Source organism: Talpa europaea, assembly GCF_964194135.1.
Source record: "Talpa europaea genome assembly, chromosome: 7".
NCBI lineage: Eukaryota > Metazoa > Chordata > Mammalia > Eulipotyphla > Talpidae > Talpa > Talpa europaea.
In genome coordinates this window covers 51862875-51883911 of record NC_140074.1, presented here as the reverse complement: position 1 = coordinate 51883911, position 21037 = coordinate 51862875, and the positions used below count along the sequence as shown (strand labels likewise).

General features: G+C 47.8%; 1 protein-coding gene across 1 annotated transcript; it reads right to left on the bottom strand.

Moving 5' to 3' along the window:
- Positions 1–1428: 1428 nt before the first annotated feature.
- POLR1E (RNA polymerase I subunit E) lies at positions 1429–14101 on the bottom strand (the record flags this gene model as incomplete). The annotated part of the gene is made up of 12 exons (XM_084238492.1): positions 1429–1588; positions 2364–2495; positions 3252–3333; positions 4349–4482; positions 5126–5222; positions 5839–5946; positions 7107–7251; positions 8729–8784; positions 10907–10992; positions 12589–12665; positions 13364–13467; positions 14026–14101. The coding sequence occupies 12 exons, from the start codon at positions 14099–14101 to the stop codon at positions 1429–1431; spliced, it is 1257 nt and encodes a 418-aa protein (XP_084094618.1).
- Between the last annotated feature and the right edge of the window lie 6936 nt (positions 14102–21037).

The following is a 21037-nucleotide window of genomic DNA, read 5'->3' as shown; positions in this document are numbered from 1 at the left end:
GGCATGCCTTCTCCTCACCTATACATCCCGATCACACCCCCTCTTCAAGGTTCAGCTCAGACACTGCCTTCTCCACAGAGCACGCCCATCCCTCCAGGTGACAATGCTCTTCCCCCTCTGAGCCTCCTCTGCCCCTTCCTCTCAGGTACTGAGCACTTTCTGCCTTGCTTTGGATTCTCCAGGCCCATCTCTGTCCACTCACCTGCCCGGGGGCGCTGAGGGTGGGACCACGTCTCACTGCCTGTGTTCCCACTGCTGGGACTGCAGTGGGGCTAGTAGCTGAGTGAAGAGACGAAGGCCAGTTCCCAAAGGGCTTTACTGATTCCTACTGTGAATGTGTCAAGCTTCCAGAGCCAGGCAGGCTCAGGCCTCAACTGCTTGAAGGGGGCTGAATGCAGGATTGCTCAGCCTGAACACTCCCCTTCCCACTCGGCCTTTCATGTGGGGCTCTCACCAGCCTGTTGGGGTCACTGTGCCTTTCCAGGCTGGTTCTGCCAAGGCCCCTGGTGCTGCTCTGCCTGGTGGGGTGGGAGGGAGCTAGAAGGACCCAGGAGCACTGGCTTCTCCCTGAGGACTCTGGCACAAGAGTACAGTCCCCACCCCCCCCCATCCCCAGCGCTGTCCTTTGCACTTCTCTGGTGGCCTCAATGTGAGTCGCTGTACAAAATGCTGCCTTTATAATTTTGTAAGAAATGACTTTTCTGTGAACCAAGTGCTTATGAAAATCTCAGCAACCAAAATAAAGTGGTGTATTTTAAAAGGTGCTTTAGGGAGGAGGACTTTCCTTGGTCTGGGCACAGGCTGGAGTTCAGAGGTGGCTGGGTACAGGCCAGGACTGCTCTACCTTCCCCAAGCCCCACCGCTGCCACTGGAGGAGGCAGGACAGTCCAGGGTTACACAGCCCGGCCATCCAGCTCGTAGCTCCACAGTTCTGGCTCAGAGGGATGTGTCCTCGAGCCAGTCAGAACCTGTACTGCATTCAGGCCCGCTGCCCCAGGGCTCTGTGAAGATCCAGCCCCTGAGCGGAGGCCTCCTCACTATCTATTCTACTGGTCTTTCCAGACCTAAGCACGTCACTTCATGTTTCTCTTTATTAATCTTCATCCATTACATATGGTCCAGGGTTCAGCCTAGTGAGATCTTTTGACCCCAATTTCCCTGGACCTCACCCTCCCCACATCCCCATGTGTGAACCAACACCAGGAATAACTTCCATTTGTAGTCCCAGCCACACCGTGGTGGAGGAAGTTCACGGTGGTGGTCACATTCTGTGTCGGCTTGAGACCAGCGTGACAGATGCTGACTTCTGACTTTACGCCCATGCCAAAACAGGGCTTCTTCCTTTGTCTTGTTTGAAAACTAAAACTGGAAATGAATAAAAAAGAGTGCTACAATGTGGCCAAAATGCTGAGTCTGGAAAGCACACCTCTAGGTGATTTTCCTCCGTTTTGACTGGCGCTCAGCGTTCTGGGCCGGAGGCAGTGGGATGTGCAGCGTGCCCAGTTTGTGATCCTCCTCCATGCCAGCTGCCAGGGACACCCTTCTTTTGGAGATCCTGAGCCTCATGGCTTTTGCAATCTCAATCATCCTAAGGAGAAAGTACACAAGAATGAAGAGTCTCCACAATGTGCCCAATCAGGGAGGCTTGGCAAGAGGGGGCGGCCCACTCATGCTCCAGCCCAGGAAGTCAATCCACCAAAAGCAAAACCCCCAACAGACAGGTCCCCCGGCTTCCCACTCTGCACCAGAGCATCAGATAATTTCACTTCAGTGGGCTGCCATTAGAAAATGTCTACATAGGTAAAGGAAACTGAGATATCTAGATCCCATTAATAATGTCGTGCACTTCCTATAATGTGGATTGAGCATTTGTTCAAATTCTACAGGCTCCAAGTATCTGTTTATCTTTTCTTTTTAACCTCACTGCCTGTGAGACTAGCCTTCTGAATAATCCCCTCAAGGACTGTGAGGAGTCCCAACAAGGAAGTTTCCAGAACTTCTCAAGGCTGCTTGGTTAACAAGAACAGATACTATGGGAAGGCTCAGGGGTGAAGCCCAGCTATCCCCCTCCCTGACTGGTGTTGCAAAGGTCACTGACTTCTCTGAAACTAAAATTCTTCAAATGTCTTTTAGAGAAATCACCGAAATATTAGTGTAACGGGACAAACACCATACCTAGCACAGAGAAGGCACTGGAATATCTGGGTGCTCATCCAATCATTCACTCACTGAAAACTGGCACCTGTTTCCCAGTCTTTCCCATATTCAACATCCCCAGGTCCCACAAAGGTGCCTCAAGCTTCACAGTGTTACTGGGGACACATTAAGGTAGCCACAGGGGTGTTTGAGTCTGTTGGGCTCACCTCCTCTCACTGAGTTTCAAGTCCCTCTGTAATATTGTCAGGTCAATCTGGAAGTCATTTATGTGCAAGGCGAGTATGATCACGTATGCAGTGATCTTTGCCTTCATAGAATCCGAAATGAAGTTCCGTAAACTGCAGGATCAGTAACAGCAAAGGAGAGACAATGTTAAACTCCAGGATGATTTCTCCAAAGGTAAAATAAAAACAGCCATGCCTGTCCCCCTGCCCACTCCATGTCTTCCCATCCTGGAGAGAAGAAAAGGAATTCAAGCGACACCCCTGTCCTTCAAGGAGAACGAGCCTTTGCACAGCAGCAGTGAGCTAATCCCAGTGTTCCCTCAAAGGGGAGACAAAGGCGCAGCCACACTTTCCCCTGGCACAGTTAGTGCCTTGCAAGTGAGGACCTTCTGAATCTGTTCCCTTCCTCAGCATGGCTGCTGCGAAAGTCATCCCAAACCCAGCTGCTGATAAATCTGCCAAGCACACTCAGCACGAGACACTTCCCAAGTGAACAGCAGGAAGAAAGCCTGGGAGCGCTGTTTAGTCTTCTCTCCCCCAAATCATCACACAGCTGCCTTTGACTACAACAATGTGCTCCCATAGAACACTAGTTCCTCGGGACCTCAGGGAGGATGGCAAGAGTGTGAAGGGAAGTCTGCTGCAGGACGTGCTAGGGCCTTTAGGTGAACTTCTCCAAAGGGAACAGGGTACATAACATACAGTGCTTCCTTAACTTACTTGACCCCAGAACCCCTCCAAATGCATTGCTCTCTTCAGCACAGCATCTCTGTGGATATGGAATTAAATACAAAACCCTCCTCGCCGTGCTCACCCTCCCCAGCTGCTATTACCTGTATAGACAAAACCCCAGAAATCAACCCTACTGACCTGCCATTGCTGTAAGTCAAGCAGGTAAAGTGCTTCAGCAATTTGGTGTTGATGATGTGTGGGATTCCAGGCCCCAGGGCACCTATAATACAAAGATGAATTTAAACATTTTCTTGCAAAACCCTCGGACCACACACCTCATCCATGTGCGGGGAGAAGGCAACAGCTGAGTCACTAGAATGATCAGAACCAAGTGGTCAGAGAAGCAGGGCCCCAGCAAACAGAACAGCCACTTTTGCACTGAAAATCCACTCAGGTGTGCTTCAGCCTACAGACCATATATGAACAGCAGAGATCGGCAATAGGGTGGTGATAAAAAGAGTAAGAATTGACTCCAGTGAGGTCTAAAGACACAAGAAGTCATTAAATGTTAGAATGCAAAATGACTACAGAAAATCCAAGGAGAGAGAGAAAGGAGACTAGATTGTGAAAATAAGAATTAAGAAAATAGGGGGGCGGGAGGGGAAGGATTGGGGTCAGAATGGGGCGTTTGCAATTGTATGGGGGAATATAAAAATAAAATTTAATATTAAAAAAAAAAAGAATTAAGCAAATACTGAAAAACATGAATAGACTCTTGGGTTCCTGATCATAGTAATGACTACACACGCCCACCCCTAAAACTGTTGGGCATTCACCTCCAGGTACACATGAGCATGACAGCTCCCTTCAGCCCCAGCTACAGTTGAGAATGGGGTGGGACTCCTCTCCCAGGCAGACAGACATGAACTGCCCCAACACAGAAATAACCTGTCACAAGCTTTCGTGAGCAAGGCCAATGTTTCTTGCTGTATGACTGATGTTTGTCTAATACTTTCCCCATTTTTACCTGGTCTGGCTGGATAGCAGACCTTGCCTACTGCAGAACAGAGGTAGTGAATGTTAGGTCTGAACAATCATGTATTCCAACCTGTTCCTATTCTCAGCTGGGGAAGAGCTAGCTGAGTCCTCTCAGCACATCAGCAGTACCAACAGGAGCTTCATCATTACAGTTAAAAATAAAGACCTGGGCAGACATACCCATTTCCTTCTCTCATCAGAGTTGGTCTAAGAACTACAAATAATGAACTAGAAAACAAGGTCCATCGTGGACTTACTTTTCCGCTTAATTACTTTCTGGGCTCGAAATTTGATGAGGGTGTCCAGAAACCATATGCACCGGGCCTGGCGGTCTCGGCTCTCCTTGTCGGATGGTAAATTTTTCAGCGCTTCTATGACAAAGCAGCAGTGGCTAAAACAAGGGAGGGAAAGGGGTGAATGTATCTGGTAAAGAACACACTCTGTCCGGAACCAGCGCCCCCTCACAGCTGACACATACTCGGCCCCTGAGGAAGGGTCGGCCGCCAATGCCCCTTAGAGCAGGAGGAATGTGGGTTAGTGCAAGGGTGCTGAGGGGCGAGGGGGAGGAGAAAGGACAATAATCTCATAATTATTTAAAACATACAATACGTAAAATACTAAGTTTAATTTCAAAAGAAGCTCACTCAGTACGTGATCAGTACGTGATCACGGACAAACGACCACTTCAGCTGGCACCTACTCCCAGACCAGCACTCGTGCCCCGCCAGTGACAACCAGCATCAGCAGGACACTGTGGGACACGGGCCAGCTCCAGCTTCTGGCCCCAGATCATAAGACCTCATCACCCTCTGTCAGAGTCCATGCTCAGAGGCCAACTTTCTCCCTTGAATGCCACTCATGGCCTTGGGACTACAGGCCCGGAAGCCCAAACGTTCAAGGAAACACTGGCTCATTTGTGTTGTGGTGCTGAACAGACGTATGTCCTCTCTGACTGACACCCAAAGGTCCGCTTCTGACTACTGTTGTGGCCCATATGGCTCCCGCAGACACTCCATTGATCCAAGGGGGGGTACCTGTTCTCCTCGATCATCTTTAGTATTTCTTCCGATGTGACATTCTTAAAGGCTTCAGATGGGCTCTGAAGAGCTTCATATTCCGAAGGGGAAAGAACTAGTTATAGGTCAAGGATACGATCTGACCACAAATGGAAATTTCCAACTAGCTCGATCAACCTGTAGCAGCCTCATTTTACACAGGAGAAAACAAAGGCTGAGGGGAAGAGCACTCAGTATATGAGCAGGGCTCAAGGACTCAGCTGTCCAGACTCCCAGTCTAGACCTCCTTCTTTGCCTAGGCTTTTCTGCCTTCTCTTTCTTACCACAAAGCCACTGCCAGGCACTTTACATCTCACTAGACCCGCAAGTAGGGATATTTTATGCTAACCTTTCCTTTTACAAAATCAGTCTGCCCTAGCCCTTGGACAGGGATAGACTTAAGTGTCATATTTTGACATTTTTTTATATTCATGGTGGGGTGACCCTCCCGGGGTCGAGAAGTGGACATTTGGTATTTTGCTGCAAAAGGATTTGAATCACAGGTGCTGGTGCCAGAGCAGGTCCCCAGCCAGTGAGGAAGCCTAGCTCACAGCCCAGAAAGAGCAGGGTTCTAGACACAGCTGCTGTGAATGTCACAGGACCACTGACACCTTCAAAGTCTGTCTGTGCCACTAATATGTAAGCAAGCACCCCAACTTATGAAAGCAGTTTTTCTAATGCAAGAAGGATACGGTCTTCAAACTTATACACATCTTCGGGCTTGGTTGCATCAGCATGACAGGGAGGGAGGTAGGCAGAGTCATCTTGCGAGTCATCCTGGATGGCATCATTGACCAGAGCTTTTCAATACAGGAAAAAGTCAGTGTCGGTGTGACCCTGTGTGGCTTCGGGTTCTCCAATACTCTTTGCAACCAATGCACTGAGATTACAATCGATCCAGAAACCTCTAACATGAATGTGTCTGGCTGTGTGGCCCAACTGCCCCAGCAACTACCAACTCCAGAGTGTCAACTCCTGACACACGCTTTCTCAGGTGCTAGAGAAGGCACCCACTGCACATTCCCCCACAGGAACCTTGCATTACAGTTTGGAGAGTCACATGTGCTCATAAATATTTACAAGACAATAAGAGAGAAGTTAAAAATAAGGGATATTCAAAAGAGTCTGCAATGGCTTAACTTGAGAAAACTTTTCCACATACTAGGTAGAAATAGAAAAATATCCATATAATCATGGGGTATGGATTTCCTAAAAATTACTAAAATTCCATTTTAACAGAAACTGCTCCTACAAATCCTTTCTCTTTTTTAAAAAAATAATAATCACTTAAGGGCCTCCCCGGTGGCGCAGTGGGTTGAGCGCAGCGCTGTGAAGCTGTCCACAGCCTGTGCAGCGCGGGTTCAATTCCCGGCCGGCCAGGGAGATACCCATATGGTGCAGCTGATCTCTCATGTCTCGCCCATTGCTCCCCTCAGCAGTGCCTTCAGTCCATCTGCTTGTTCTGCTCCCTGCTCTGTCTCTGGTGAATTCTCTCACCCTCCCACTCATCTGGCCTGTACCCCAGCTCTTGTATAAATAAATAAATCTTTTTAAAAAAAAAAAATCACTTAATATATTTTGAAGTAGACAAATACGGGTGGAGGGAATGAAATTTAGAAGCCAAAAAAAAAAAAATACAACAACGCACAACAGTGCCTCCAGAGGCTCAGTTCATCATTGTCACATCAGTATCTTGGGCCTTCTCCCTCCTCTCTGCCCTGCAACCTTGAATTCAGGGACCAAGGACACGTGCACATAAACGTTCCCAAGTCTGTCTCCTCTTGCTGACCATGAGCTCACTGAGGGCAGGTGTTCCTTACTATCTCTGTTTCTGAGAAGGCCTCAGGAAGGAGTAGGAAGGAATCTAATTCCCATCATTTCCACCTGTGGGGTGGGAACAGGTTCCAGAGGAAAAGCTGTCTTCAGGAACCAATTCTTACCCCAAGTTCCACTTGCTTACCAGTCACACCCTTTGTATCAATGATACTCTCTGCAGCTTTAGCAACTGCACGGTTCAAAGAGTCACTGCCAACACTGTTCATCCTCCTGGAGTTCAGGGCCCGCTTCTGTTTGACGGTACCAAAGGCTTCAATGCAAGAGTCCATCTGTGCAAAAAACAAACTTGGTTACTGGGAACAGACAGGCACTGTTCCTCCCAGCTGTGTGACTACGGAGAGACTCTAGGCCTCTGAAGCATTCTCTCACCTCTAAGTCAGGCTGAGTCCTACCTATCTACTTCATAGACTTGTTGTAAGAACCAAATGATATAAACAGATTCATTACAAACCTTATAAATTGTAAAGATCTATTTGTAAGGTGCAGAGTAAGGTAAAAAGTATCAGGCTTTTCTGCCCTCCCGCCATTGGGACAGATGACAGAACCCTGTGGTCCCAAATGTATGCCTGATGAGAGGCACCTGGAATAGGGTGTGGGCATGAGTAGATGGGATTCACCTGGGCTGAAACTGGGCTTTTAAGGGTGGCATCTGGGGACGCCAGAAGAAGCCAAGAGAGAAGCAGATCCATGAGAAGAACAGAGAGAACATGAGAGAAGGCCGGAGAGCCCGGAGTGAAAACTTGCTGGGGGTTGGGAGGCCTCCCGGCCCCCCAGCGCCCCTGCCTGCCATGTACCTGGTAAATCCCAATAAAAACCTGCAAAAGCCATTGAGAGCTCCAGGACTCCTTCTTTACCCAGTCTGCTGGATCAGAAAACCTGCACTGTGTCCTGTCCTGCCCCTACATAAGGCAACAGTGTCTCCCATAAAATGAAAAGACTCGACTACAACTAAGGTTGGTAGACTATGGCATACTACTATTCCACCGTCCTACATCCACAGCAGACACTAGAAATAGTCCCTCTGTGTCTAAAGGTAGCTTCACACCTCTTCTCAAGACAGAGGTTCATTGGGCCTCCCCGGTGGCGCAGCGGTTGAGCGCTGGCTTGCGAAGCTGCCCGCGGCCTCTGCGGCGCCGGTTCGATCCCCGGCTGCTCCCCGGCCACCGGAGGAGCGTCCCACATGACGCGCAGACCTCTCCTGCCGCCCAGACCTCTCCTGCCGCCCGCTGCTCCCCTCAGCAGTGTATTTCGGTCCTTCTGCCCATTCTGTTCCCCCCTCTGGTTCTGGTGAATTCTCTCACCCTCCTGCGCTTCTGACTGTACCCAGTGCTTATATAAATAAATAAATAAATCTTTAAAAAAAAAAAAAAAAGACAGAGGTTCATCAGTCAATTGAAGAGTCAATCAATCTGCCATCCTGGGATGAAATGACATTGGTAGGAATCTTCTATATTGAAAATCCTAAAATTTATTTTTATATGATAGTCTCTAGGAGACAGCCAATATTTTGCAATACTGGCCTAAATCTTAAACACAAGTGTTAGCCTACACCCGAATCAGTTCAGAGAACCGGTGCCAACATCAGCACGGCCACTGCAGGAAGAAACTGTGCAGAGAACCACAGATGAAATGCACTGGGAGCGGCCAGGGAGACCCCGTGTTCAATCAGTTCATTTTACTTATGGACAAACCTCAGCTTTTGAAAGGACTTTGCTTAAGGCCCATGTCTTATTCTGTCACACTTACCTTTTCTCTGAAAGTTTTGGTCTGATTCTCTGTAGATTCACTCTCTATTGATTCATCTATGAGAACACAAAACAAACACACAGAAAAGAAAGCAAACCATAAGACCTGCAAATATTAACAGTGTTTAATATTTGTTTTTCAGATAATAAGAAGAAAAGGCTTCTTTCTTACAGAGCCTCCCAGAGCTTAACGAGTGTATTCTGTGAACATTCAGTATGTAACTTTAGTATGCAGAGATAAATTAAGAAGTCAAATGAAGGGGCCATCTGGTGCTACCTCCTCATTTTGCAAATCACACACACACAAAAAAAAGAGCCTCCAGATGAAATGACTTGTCCCAGGCAGTTCACCAGGCAATGGCACAGACCCATCTAAGTCTTCAACAGCATCTAGTAAAGCTTTGCCCTCTTTGTAAAAGACCTAAAACCAAGCCTAAACATGAAGTACATATCATTTACACAAACTTCTCCAACCTCCCACAAGGTGTTCATAAAGGGGCAGTATCATCTAGTGAACAGGAGCTCTAGCTCAGACTGACTTCGCCAAAATTTAAATCCCAGGCTCATGTAAATCAATAGTATGTCCCTGCCAAAGCATTCACCTCTGTGCCAAATAAAACCTCAATAAAAAAGGAACACTGCCACAGAGGGTTGCTCTGGGAAGTGATGTGGTGCATTGAAAATATTGAGACCAGGGCCTCCCTGGTGGCGCAAGGGGTTAAGACGCAACCTATGAAGCTGTCTGCAGCCTCTGCAACACATGTTTAATCCCCGGCCGGCCAGGGAGCTACCCACATGGTGCAGCAGACCTCTCCCTGCCTTGCCCGCTGCTCCCCTCAGCAGTGTACTTCAGTCAATCTGCCTGTTCTGTTCCCCACTCTGTCTCTGGTGAATCCTCTCACCCCCCACACCTATGGCCTGTACCCCAGCTCTTGTATGCATAAATAAATAAATCTTAAAAAAAAAAAAAGTTTCACTATTTCTGAAAAGTGATTTCAAGAAAAATATTGTCCCGGGCTTAATAAACATATGCAGATTAAAAAAAAAAAAGTATTGAAACCAGTGCTTCACATGAAATGAGAACCGATACATATGTTTGTATGTATGTACATGCTGACTAGAATAAACCAGTATTTACAAATTTTTTTACATGAAAAAACAAACTGTGTTTAACCAACAAATCAGTGAATACTTTTCTCTGGTCTTTTGAAGTTAGAAGCGCATTTGATGGATAATTTAAATGTAATTATTTGTTTACAAAGCAGGGCATTCTTGCCCTAAAAACTAAGGACCTATAAGAAAGTCAGATGGGCTCTGGAACTTAAGAGTCCTTTAAAACTAGAGGCAAAGACTCCTATTTTTATATACTAGGTATGTTTCTGGAAAGAAGGTCCCAGTGCTTCTCAGATTCTTGAAAGGGATGGGACCACTGCTTTGAAATTAGAACTAATAACTAAAGCTTCTTAAGGTATCAGCAGATTTGGTCACCTTCCTTATCCAACACCTTCCCAGCCATGGTTCTCAGTATTTAAGATTCAGGGAACAGGAAGGAGTCCCTTCAATATGACCCTCGCACCTATCATTTCGCAAGAGCCCACTCTAGCCCTGTACATAGTCTAAGGTGCCAAAGCAGAGAAGCAGTGCAACTTCTCCCACTATACTAGGGGAAAAAATAGATGCCCTCCCAAATTAGACTTAGAGCTCTCATCACCCTGAAAGTTACTGTCCAAAACCTATAATTAACTTCCACTGCCTACCAGAGATTCTAAAAACGTTACTTCAACTATAACAGCTAATAACTAAGAAAGGCCTTTGATGGGAAAGAATGTCAGATGTGCCTTCAACATTCTGCTCCAGTAATGCTCAACTTGCTTTAAACACAATTCCCTTCTGATCTCAAGTCTGCAAACGCTGTGGAGATAGATCTGTGCTGCTGTGCTTACTACTACTACAACCAAAGCTCCTAATTTGTGCCTGGTATACAGCAGGACATAAATAGATATTTACCAAGTAGAAAACCCCTTAAAAGTTTTCAAATGAAAATGGCAGTAACAACAAACTTGGCTGGAAAGCATCTTTTTAGAAATAACTACAAAATGTGTTTTACAAAACAAAAACTCAAACCAGCTCAACCAAGAAACCTAACAGTGTTTCTCTGAGCCTTCAGTTTGGGACCTACCTGAAAAAAGAGGCTGCATGTTGAACAATTCAGCATCGTATACTTCCATTTGACCAGAAGTCTTATTCAAAATTCCAACAAAGTGCCTTAATACAGAAGGAATAATGCCAATGACAATGGATTATTCAAAAGATACTGTTTATACAGTTTCCTTTTTTCCTCTTTAAAAGTTCTTACTCTCCCTTCAGCCCCACTCATTCCTGAGGAATGAATGTATCTGAGGAATGAATGTATCACATGTTCATGAGTAACAATTACCACCCCCCACCCCCAATATACACACAGCAGCATTTGGGTAGGGGTAGGAAATACAAAGGGGAAAAAAAGGCATGTGAGATAGTTCTGTGGGGAAAAACCAACCAGGTGATGTTGGTAGCTGATCACATTTGGGCTCACTGCTGTAATGAGAAACCCTTTTGGGATGTAAGAATCTAGAATTACACTAGAATTTACTTCACACGTAAATTTTATAGCAGTAAAGACAAGTAAAACCTTGGTAAGACCAGTCTGATCTTGAGAGTTTCTGCTAAGGATGATGCAGTGTTAGGGTGGTTTTGGGAGACTCCCAAAAAGTCTTGTTTGTGGTTCACTGTTAGGTATCATCACAGGGACACTGTCTGCATTAAGCCAGACCCTACAGTTAAGACTGTTCAGTCTGGACAGTCTTCATTGTACCAAGAGAGACTGGAGAGGGCCTCCCTGGTGGCACAGCGGTTGAGTGCTGGGTTGCGAAGCTGCCTGCAGCCTCTGCAGTGCCGGTTCAATCCCCGGCTGCTCCCCGGCCAGGAGGGTCCCACATGGCGCGCAGACCTCTCCTGCCGCCCGCTGCTCCCCTCAGCAGTGTACCTCGGTCCTTCTGCCTGCTCTGCTCCCCGCTCTGGCTTTGGTGAATTCTCTCACCCTCCTGTGCTTCTGACTGTACCCAGTGCTTGTATAAATAAATAAATAAATAAATAAATCTTTTTTAAAAAAAAGAGAGACTGGAGATAAGGAAGGGCAGTGAAGGTAAGGTCACTCAGTGAACCAGTGGCAGAGCTGGATGGGAACCACAGGCTGTACTCTTCTAGCCCGGAGTCTTTGACATCGCTGAATCTTTTCCTGTAGTTAGTTCCAAGGCACAATGCAGACAAACTGTGGCCTGATAATTCCATATTCCAAATTACTGGAGGCATATAGAGAAACTAAAGACAAACTTTAAAACCAACCCTTGACAACTGACCAGAGATCTGAGGTATCCAGGAAGAGAGGGAGTAGAAGAGGAGAGAAAACAATTGGTGGGGGTAGGGGTGGGGGAGCACAATGCAAAATGGTGGAGGACTATGGGTGTTTTAGTGGTTGGAAAACTATGGTGACCATACCTGAGGCAAGAAATCCTATATCAATGACATAAGGGTATATCATTAAAAAAACAAAGTTACTGGAGACAACTGCCTTCTAGACAGTTATAAAGAATATTACATATTAATGAAGATTTTAGAAAACTGAACAAATAAGTCATCTTTCCTTTCTTGGAATGTCCACAGGCTGGAGTGAGGGCCTCTGGGTCTGGAAACACAGGGGCTTGATAAACCTCCTAGAATCTCCCACCATCCCCAAAATAAAGACTGAGAACATCAGTGCCAGGCCCAACATCACTACCCTCCCAGTCCCCGCTCTCTCTTGCACAGTGTTGCATTTGGTACCTGCACAGAGTGTTGCATTTGAGGGCTCCGGTCCCAAAATTGTTTCCCACATAGGAAAGTCTGTCTGTTTCAGCCGCCTAAAACATAAAGTGGGAAAAGCTGCATTTACAACCAATATTGAAAGGCATTCAGCCTCTCATCTCTCTTTTCCACATATGCTAAAGCTTTAGCATCCAGAACCACGGTAGATTCGAATAAGAGATTCTCTGAAAGATAACCGAACCCCACTATAGTTAAGTCAAACTGGGGTGTCCCCTGGGGAAAAGGTGTAAGATGTTTGAAAGGGAAGCCCCAGATAATGCTATTTTCTATCTTGCAATAAAAGTCCTTTGGGGAGTTGTATCACAAAACTAGGGAGAGAGGCCCTGAGCTCCCAGCACTTACAGGCATGCAACAAAATGATTCTACAGGCAACCTCCTTGGCCCAAAGTCCAAGGCCTTCTTCATCCTCTGTGCCCACCTTCTCATTCATTCCTCAATCACAGACAAGCTTTCTCACTTCCCTGAGTTTGTCCCTGTTAGCTTCTTCACTTGGAATACTAAGCCTCAGCTGTCAAGAGTTCTCCCATCCTACAGGGCTCAGCTCCAATGCACCCTCCCCAGAAAGGCATTCAGGTAAGCAGAGACTTCTCCCATTGAACTCACTCTGCCCTGAACTCACCCTCCCTGGGGCCCTGAGCTTTGTCTACTTGTATGAACTACATCCACCAAACCCAAGGGGTCCCTGCAAAGTGAGACCTGCAAAATGGAGGCAACTGGGCACTGCAGCACTTACCAGGATCCGCTGACTCCGCTTCCTAGGGTTTGTGGAGTCGCTGCTCTTGTACAAGGTAAAGCGCATATTGCCTGGATTTTGCAGCTTCCCATTGGAGAACTGGACTGCAAGATTACAACCCAAGAATGAGATGAGAGCAGAAAGACCCAGCGTGTGGAGGGGAGGAATTGTATTATTGTTGGGCAGGAGAGACTGCAGGAATGGGGATGGCAAGGAAGTCCTGATCCTAACCTAAAGAGGTTCTGAAGGAAGTCCTGGAGCAGTTGGGAAGAGAGAATGGGGAAGTGAGGGGAGTCTTAGGGAGGAGCTGTGACTGGAGGGAATGACTACGGGGATGAGGCTGACAATAGTGGTCAAGAGAAACAGAAAACCCCTGCCTAGTGGAGAGAAGGGCCAAGTTTGATACCTGGCAGGTGAGGTATGACAGGGTCTGAGTGCAGTCCTGGGGAGGGGTAGCTCAGGTGTCCCCATCCAGCTGGGAAGCTGGTTATACAAATGGGGGGATGAAGCGCCCTGGCCGAGCCCCAAGTAGCGGTGATGACTTGAAGGGGGTCTAGGCGGAGCTGGGAAAGGGACCCGATAGGAGGCGGAAGGGCTGTAAAAGTACCGACACGGAAGGGGAGAACCAGGGCGGGGTATTAGCCCAACTCCGCAATTTTTACCCAGTACAGCTCTCTGGCTCTTGTCGGGCTCCCCACAATACTGCCACCTCGCGCTGGGCAACAACTCCGCCGCCATCTCGCTTGTCTGGCCGCCAAGCCCAGGAGTCGAGAGAGCAGCAGCTACCAGCGAAATTGTCCACACGCGTGAAAGGAGACAGTGTGCCGAGGAGGCAGACAGGAAGAGGCGGGTCCTCGCCGGTCACCGTCACGTGACCACACCACCGTCACCGTCTCCGCCCCCTTCTTCTAGGCGCTCCTCCCGGAACTAGAGGTGCGAACATCCGCCCACACTTCGCCCCGCCCCTTCGCGCAGTAAGGCGTGGTCTCCGCCCACACTTGCTCCGCCCCTCCCCCAGGCGCAGCACCTGATTGGCCCAGCGCCTATGGGGGTGTGGCCCTAAGGTCCCAGGGGTTTTGTAAGCCGTGCGACTTGTACCTAATCTTTCCGTGAGTTTTCTCCTTGTACAGCACGGTCTGGCCAAAGTATGGTCCAGCTCACCTATGTGGACAAATACATCTTAGTAAGATCTTAAAGGCCTAGATGAAATTTAGAATTCTCTGACATAAACTACTTGAGTACCAACTAAATGTGGCTGGCAGAGAGACCAGCTGCTCTCTAGGACTTTCTATTCACAGCCATGGACAGCCAATCGTGAAATCTAAGCTTTGTCCACAATCCTGTCAACAGGCCCCTCCATGATCAATTCTCTGGCGTAAGCGTTGCATGCACCTGTGGCCCTATCAATTCCGCGAGGATGGACCAGGGGAGAGTTCCGGCAGGATCAAGCACGGTTTTGGGCAGGGAATTCTGCTGTGAACTAAAAGGGGGATCCCGATCTGAAGGATATATTTCTATGTCCCCGTGAATTCAACCCTCCCTCAACGTGGGAGTTATCAGAGCAGGAGGAGGGCCAAAGTAGGGCCTTTAAGCCCATTTTAAACTCTAAGTTCACCGATTACCCTATAGCCAATCATACGTTCAGAATCGCATTTAGTTGTAAGCTCTTTAGTCTCTTTCAACCTGGAACAGTTCCTCACTCTTTGACTTTCAATTTAAATGTTAAATTTTACGGGCCACTTGTTTTGTAGAATGTCCCTCAATCAGCATTTGTCTACTGTTTCCAAATGATTAGTTTCAAGGTGATACAACTTTGGCAGGCAAATCACCGATATGATGCTCTTCTCTCCATATCCTATCAGGGAGTACCAAACTTCAACTTGCCCAATTACCGGTTATATTAACTTTGGTCACTTAATTAAAGTGGTATTAACCAAGTTTTTCCACTGAAAAATTATTTTTCCCCTTGAAATTGTTTTTTAAGGAGCAGGTACTTAGAAACTAAGTAATTCTGTTCATTCTACTTCCTACTTACTTATTTATATAAGTAGAGACTTGTGGATCCCAATTTTGTTCAACAGATTAGAATCTGCTATAATCATTCATGTTCAGCATTTCCCATATTGAACCTATGGAAACTCCATCAAGCTGGCTTCAGTGTTCTTTTAATATGTCCCAAACATGGGCTCCCTGGTGGCACAAGGGGTTAAGCACTGGACTATGAAGCAATCCACGGTCTCTGCAGCATGAGTTCGATCCCCAGCAGGCCAGGGAGAAACCCACTTGGCACAGCAGACCTCTCCTGATGCACCCGCTGCTTCCCTCAGCAGTGTACTTCGGTCAATCTGCCTGTTCTGTTCCCCACTCAGTCTCTGGTGAATCCTCTCATCCCCCGCATCTCTGGCCTGTACCCCAACTCTTGTATGCATACATAAATAAATCTTTAAAAAAAAATATGTCCACAACATTTTTTGAACATGCCATTACTTTCTGGCACAAAATGTCTCATTTCATTGTGCCCTTTACCTGCTGCAGCCCTGAAATCAGCCATTTCCTCAGGGAGTTCTCATTTCTTTTGGTAGGGAAGGGTATTCAGATATCAAGATCAATGTGCTAGGTGTGGACTATATTGGCAGTGTTACTGCTTCCAGGTCTTCTCGGTGGACTTAACTAGGGAATATGTGTACACATACATACTTTCAGAACTAAAAGTGATTTAATAGAAGTGATTCATTCCTAAAATTTAGAATTTCTAAATATATGTACACATAGAACTCTGAGTTCACGCTGACCTCTAATTCCAATCCAGTACCACAAGGTTCATTCTGCTTTTTAGCCAGGTGGAAGAGTAAAGATTATCAGACATGGACTGAGACAAAAACTGCCAGAATTACCACTGATAAGAACTCAAAGTTAGAGATTCTATCTGGGGAGGGAAAGTGTTAGGGCCAGGTACTCCTATGTTATTTAAATTAACTATTTAACAATGATTCCAAATGCATAGACATCATATGCATATAAATACATGTTTATATAACTGGGGTGGGGGAAGGTGGAGGGAGCCACCTGCAGTAACCAAATGTAAAAAGCTATATATAGGGACTTTTTCTAGATTAGAATTGGGGAAAATCACAGGCAGAATTTACCATAAAGATTTATTTATGTATGCATACAAGAGTTTGTTTATAAATTTAGTTTGGAAATTCAGATACTTCTGGCGTTCTCTTTAGCATCACTTTCAGAGGAGGAAATGGAATTTTGTGAGTAAGTGGGGCTGGGGTGGGGGTGGGTGTGGTGAGGCAGATTCCTCCTTTCTTGGGGTAATATCGCCATCTGCTGGTGTTTTAGGATATCGCTAATGAAGACCTGAAAAGGCAGGTCAGATCCTACAGTGTGTTGGCAGCAACTCACCGCCTAATTTCAAAACTGTTTCTTCTGCTGCTCCTTTTCTCTTTCTTTCTTTGATTCTGCCTCATTTCCCCCCCTCCCTTTTTCTGAGTCTCACTCTCTCTTCCTGTTCCCGATGCAGACTCTTCTTGTATACCTATAGACACCGATGGTCATTCCTTATAAGGCAGACATTTCACCTTGAACAGATTTCTCCTTATACAGAGCTGCCTTCTGTAGTTTCTTCTTGTAGTTCCTGTTCTGCTGGCAAAGGCCACACAGAAAACAATCACCTCCTCTGCCCTGAGTCCTTCAAAAGCCTGAATACTCTAACCTTGTATTTACCTAAGCCTCTTCTCAGCACCTCTTTCCAGCCCCTCAGCTATTTATTTCATACACCAACATTTCTAGGTCTCTCCTGACCCTGACCTATTTATCCGCCACTGCTGGACACAGGGCAGTATATCCAGATCCTTCTCTCATTGTGGGGTCCCACATGCTGGGTCTGGGTCCCACATGCTTAAGCTCTGGGCTATGCAGCACAGAAGAGAGAGGATCCTGTGCTTCACGCCATGCCTCTCCTAAGAAAACCAATATGTACATTTATTCTAAGCACCTATATGTTAACTTATTAGGAGTTAATGATAAGCAAAATTTTTAACCTGGTTTCTGCTAAGTCAGCCTTCCATATTGTCTTTATTTTACCGCCCAATGTGGCGGTAAATTGCGTGTAAGGACTCTACAATGTCAGGGAATCTTAACAGACTTTAACATCAGACTTCATTGAAGCCTTAAAGAAATAAACCGCAGAGGCAACATTTCCAACCTGTAACGGCTGAAGGGAGAAGAATCCGTTGTAACGGCATTTGGTTGTTAAATTCTAAAGCATGTCATTCCATTTTCAAAAGACACTCCCCCCTCCCCCCTCCCCACACACACCCTAACACAGATGGCAGAGCGTGGCCCAGCCTTCATCTCCGGCGGGTGCCATTCCTGGACAGCTCCCGCCGGGGAGGCCTCTCTCGAGCTCGCCTCTTCCCGCGTGGAAGGTGGGCGTCTTCCTTGCCCTCGGGCGCGGCAGCCTGGGAGGGCGGGTCTGCTCAGGGTTGGGGCTCAGCATCCTGGCGCTCACCCGGGAGCCCAACAGCCGCCCTGGTGCTTGCTCTTTGCTGACAGCTCCTGTGGGAGCCCAGGATCCTTCCACGTTTCCGATTTTGCTTTTCGGGAGGCTGATTCTGGAGACCCATTTAACCCACCGCACAGACTGCGGAGGGAAAGGCGAATCGGGAGCCGGGCGCGCGGGACCCCTCAGACCCCAAGGCTCTGAGCGGCAGCCGCCTGCACTAGGCGAGGGCGGCGTCGGGGCCAACTGTCAGTAGACGGACCGCATTTTTGAATGACCATTTTCAGCCAGGATTTTGGCTCTCTGAACCTAGACAACTCGGAATTTATTTTTTCTAAAGTCTACGAGGTCGGAACCGAACCTCTGACCCCGTGCGTGTGAAGGTCCCGCGCAGAGAACTTGTTTGGGGCGTGGGGGTTCACAGAAGGGACGGGCGCCCCGAGGATGGGAAAATCTTTCAGGTTCAGCCAATGATGACGGTTCGCACTGCCTTGAGGGTCCGCCTTGCGGCTCCCGCAGACTTAAGGCAGTTGCGATTTTGATTGGTGGAATTAGGCGGAAAACCCGCTTTTCTCAGCCATAATGGGCCCTGATTGGCTGCGGCCTACAGTCGCTTTCCTCCAGCTCAAACAGCCTCCGTGACAAATCCCGCCTTAAAAGGCGTTTGATAACAGTTTTACGTGTTGTAAGGCCAACAGTGATTGGTCATTGCGCTCAGGGATTCGGTCGGTAGTAAACACAGCGAGGCTCTTGGGACCGTGATTGGTCAGTGTTCCGTGGGGCCAAGGAAATTCCTCCGAATTCCGCGTTCCGGCTGGCTGTTCTTCTAGCCAGGCCCCGCCCCGTCCCTTGATGATTGGCTGCAATTCCGCGAGAGGGGCGGAGGCAAAGAGAGGCGTAGGCGCTCTCGCATGCGTCACTTCCGTTTACTGTCTGCCGCCGCCGCTGTATTCTCTGAGTACGGCGGCGAACGGGCTGAAGGAGCTGGCGGACAAGAGGCAGGGTGGGCGGGGGGGGTGGGCGGAAGGGGGAGAAAATCCCACCGCGGAGACGCCAGCCTGGACGTTCCCACCTCCTCCGCCACTGTCGGGTCGGCTCGGAGAAGGGTCACCGCCTCCTCCAGTGAGAAGGGGGGCGGAGCCCGGCTCAGGTGAGGCGACCCTGTCAGCGCGAACGGTGGTGGCGCGCGCGCGCTCACGTGTAGACGGTTGCGCTCCGGGGGCGCAGGGCGGGTGGCGTCAGTAGGGTCGCGCCGAGGCTTCGGGGCGCGCGCAGACGCGTACGGGTGCCCCTGCCGGGCTCTCTGAGGGGGTATTGTTACCCTTCGGAGCCGAGGGACTAGACCGGTGGGAGGCGGGTTCTTCTGCGCAGGCGTCCCCCGTGTCCCGACGCCAGGCTGTCTGCCGGGTGGGGCGGGGGCGCTCGCCCCCTAGCATCTGCGGGCGGGCGTCGGCGGTGACGGGGATGCGGTGGGGAGGCCTGCGGACCAGCAGCCTGATGGGGTGAATAGAGCATCTGTCGCCCCGTGGGGTGGGACCGAGTGGCCGCCTTGCCCTCAGCCCGGGTCTCCTTGAGCGACGGGGTTTCATTTCACCGGAGCGAGACCGAGGCGGTCTGGAATCGGCCGCGGGCGGCTGACCCGGGAGGGGTGGAGCCGGTGCTCTGGAATGCCCCAACTTGTTATCAGAGGACCAGAGTGTTTCTGGACACGCACTGAATGCCCGCTACTTCCAGGCTTCGAGCTAGGAGCTGTGGGCGATGCAGGGGTGAGATCAGCCGTTCCGCTCTTGCTGGGAGGCCGGGCAGATTTGTCCGTGGATACCTAACTTGAGGGGATTGAAGGTTCCTTTTCTTCTTCTTCTTCGTCTTCTTCTTCTTCGTCTTCTTTCTCGAAAGGTCGTTTGTTATTAAGCCCGTCTGCAGTCTGGCATTGCGAAGAGTACTGTAGATTACTGTAGATGCTAATGTCTGGATGGCAGACAAATTCTGAATATTTTGGAGGAAAATTTTTAGGTAAAGACGCCGTGAAGTCTTGGTTGCTCACGGGTATGTTTGGATTCTGGCTAATTTGAGTGAATAGAAGAAATCTTTCACCTTCAAGAATGGAAACTTTCTCCCAAAATTCGTTAATAAGCTTTTCCGTTGCATTAAGTCAAACGCCACCCCATGCAGCGGGATCTTTCATTAGAGGCTGGAGAGAATGCTGTGCCTGTCTTCACTGATGATTTGTTGTCCTTGTGTGGGGTGTTGTGCCTTAGGTATTTTCAAAAGGGTGGGCTGGGCGCCTCGTCGTTTTCTGAGCTTGCTTTTCATTTGGTAAAGTCTTGGTGATTTTTGTGGTGAAGGTAGTTGGCTGTAAGCTCAAAGAGTGGAAGAAGGTGGGGGAAGAGGCCAGAAGAGAAGAGAGAGTTCTAGGGGAAATTCTCTAAATCAAGGGAAAACTTTCTGCTATTGCTTTATCTCCCTCTGGAAATCCCTGCAAATTAGGGAAGACAGGTCTGGCCACCACAGCCAACTTGGTGACCTGCCAGGTAAGACTCTGGGCCCTTGGGTTTTGCTGAATAAATGAACCAGAACTTTCAAGAGTCCTGAAGTCAACTTGTTTTCTGATTTGCCTTTTTCCTCTCCTATTAGTGTGTCAGGCAGTATAGTTAGCAGGAGGTATGGCAAGCTGTTTTCTGGTTTTGAGGTATCTTGAAAAATTCTGAAAATGTTAAGATTTGTTAAAAAACCATCTTAGAGTGGGGCATTTTTCTAAGTTGAGAGATCAGTACAGTTTATTTAAAAATTTCATTTGGATACAAGCACTTAAAGGTTTTATTGTAGTATTTAAAATATTTGACATGAATTATATTGAATTCTGTGTGGGTAAGATTGCAACATATTTTATGTACAGTGAGATCTGACAAAGTTGGTTGTATCCTGACATAGAATCTTGAATCTGCTTCAGTTTCTCCTTGGAAAGGAAAAAGAAAAACCTTTCGATCGGCTGTTAACATTTAACTTTTATTTCTTAATATAAATCTGTTGTAAACAAACACTTTCTCCCTGTCAATTTTAAGCATAGACTTTCTCTTACTCTACTCAGCCGCGGAGGCTGTTCAGTAGAGCTACTTTTCCTTAACGGGGCAAGTGAAATGAAATGTGATACTCCCCTGTACCTT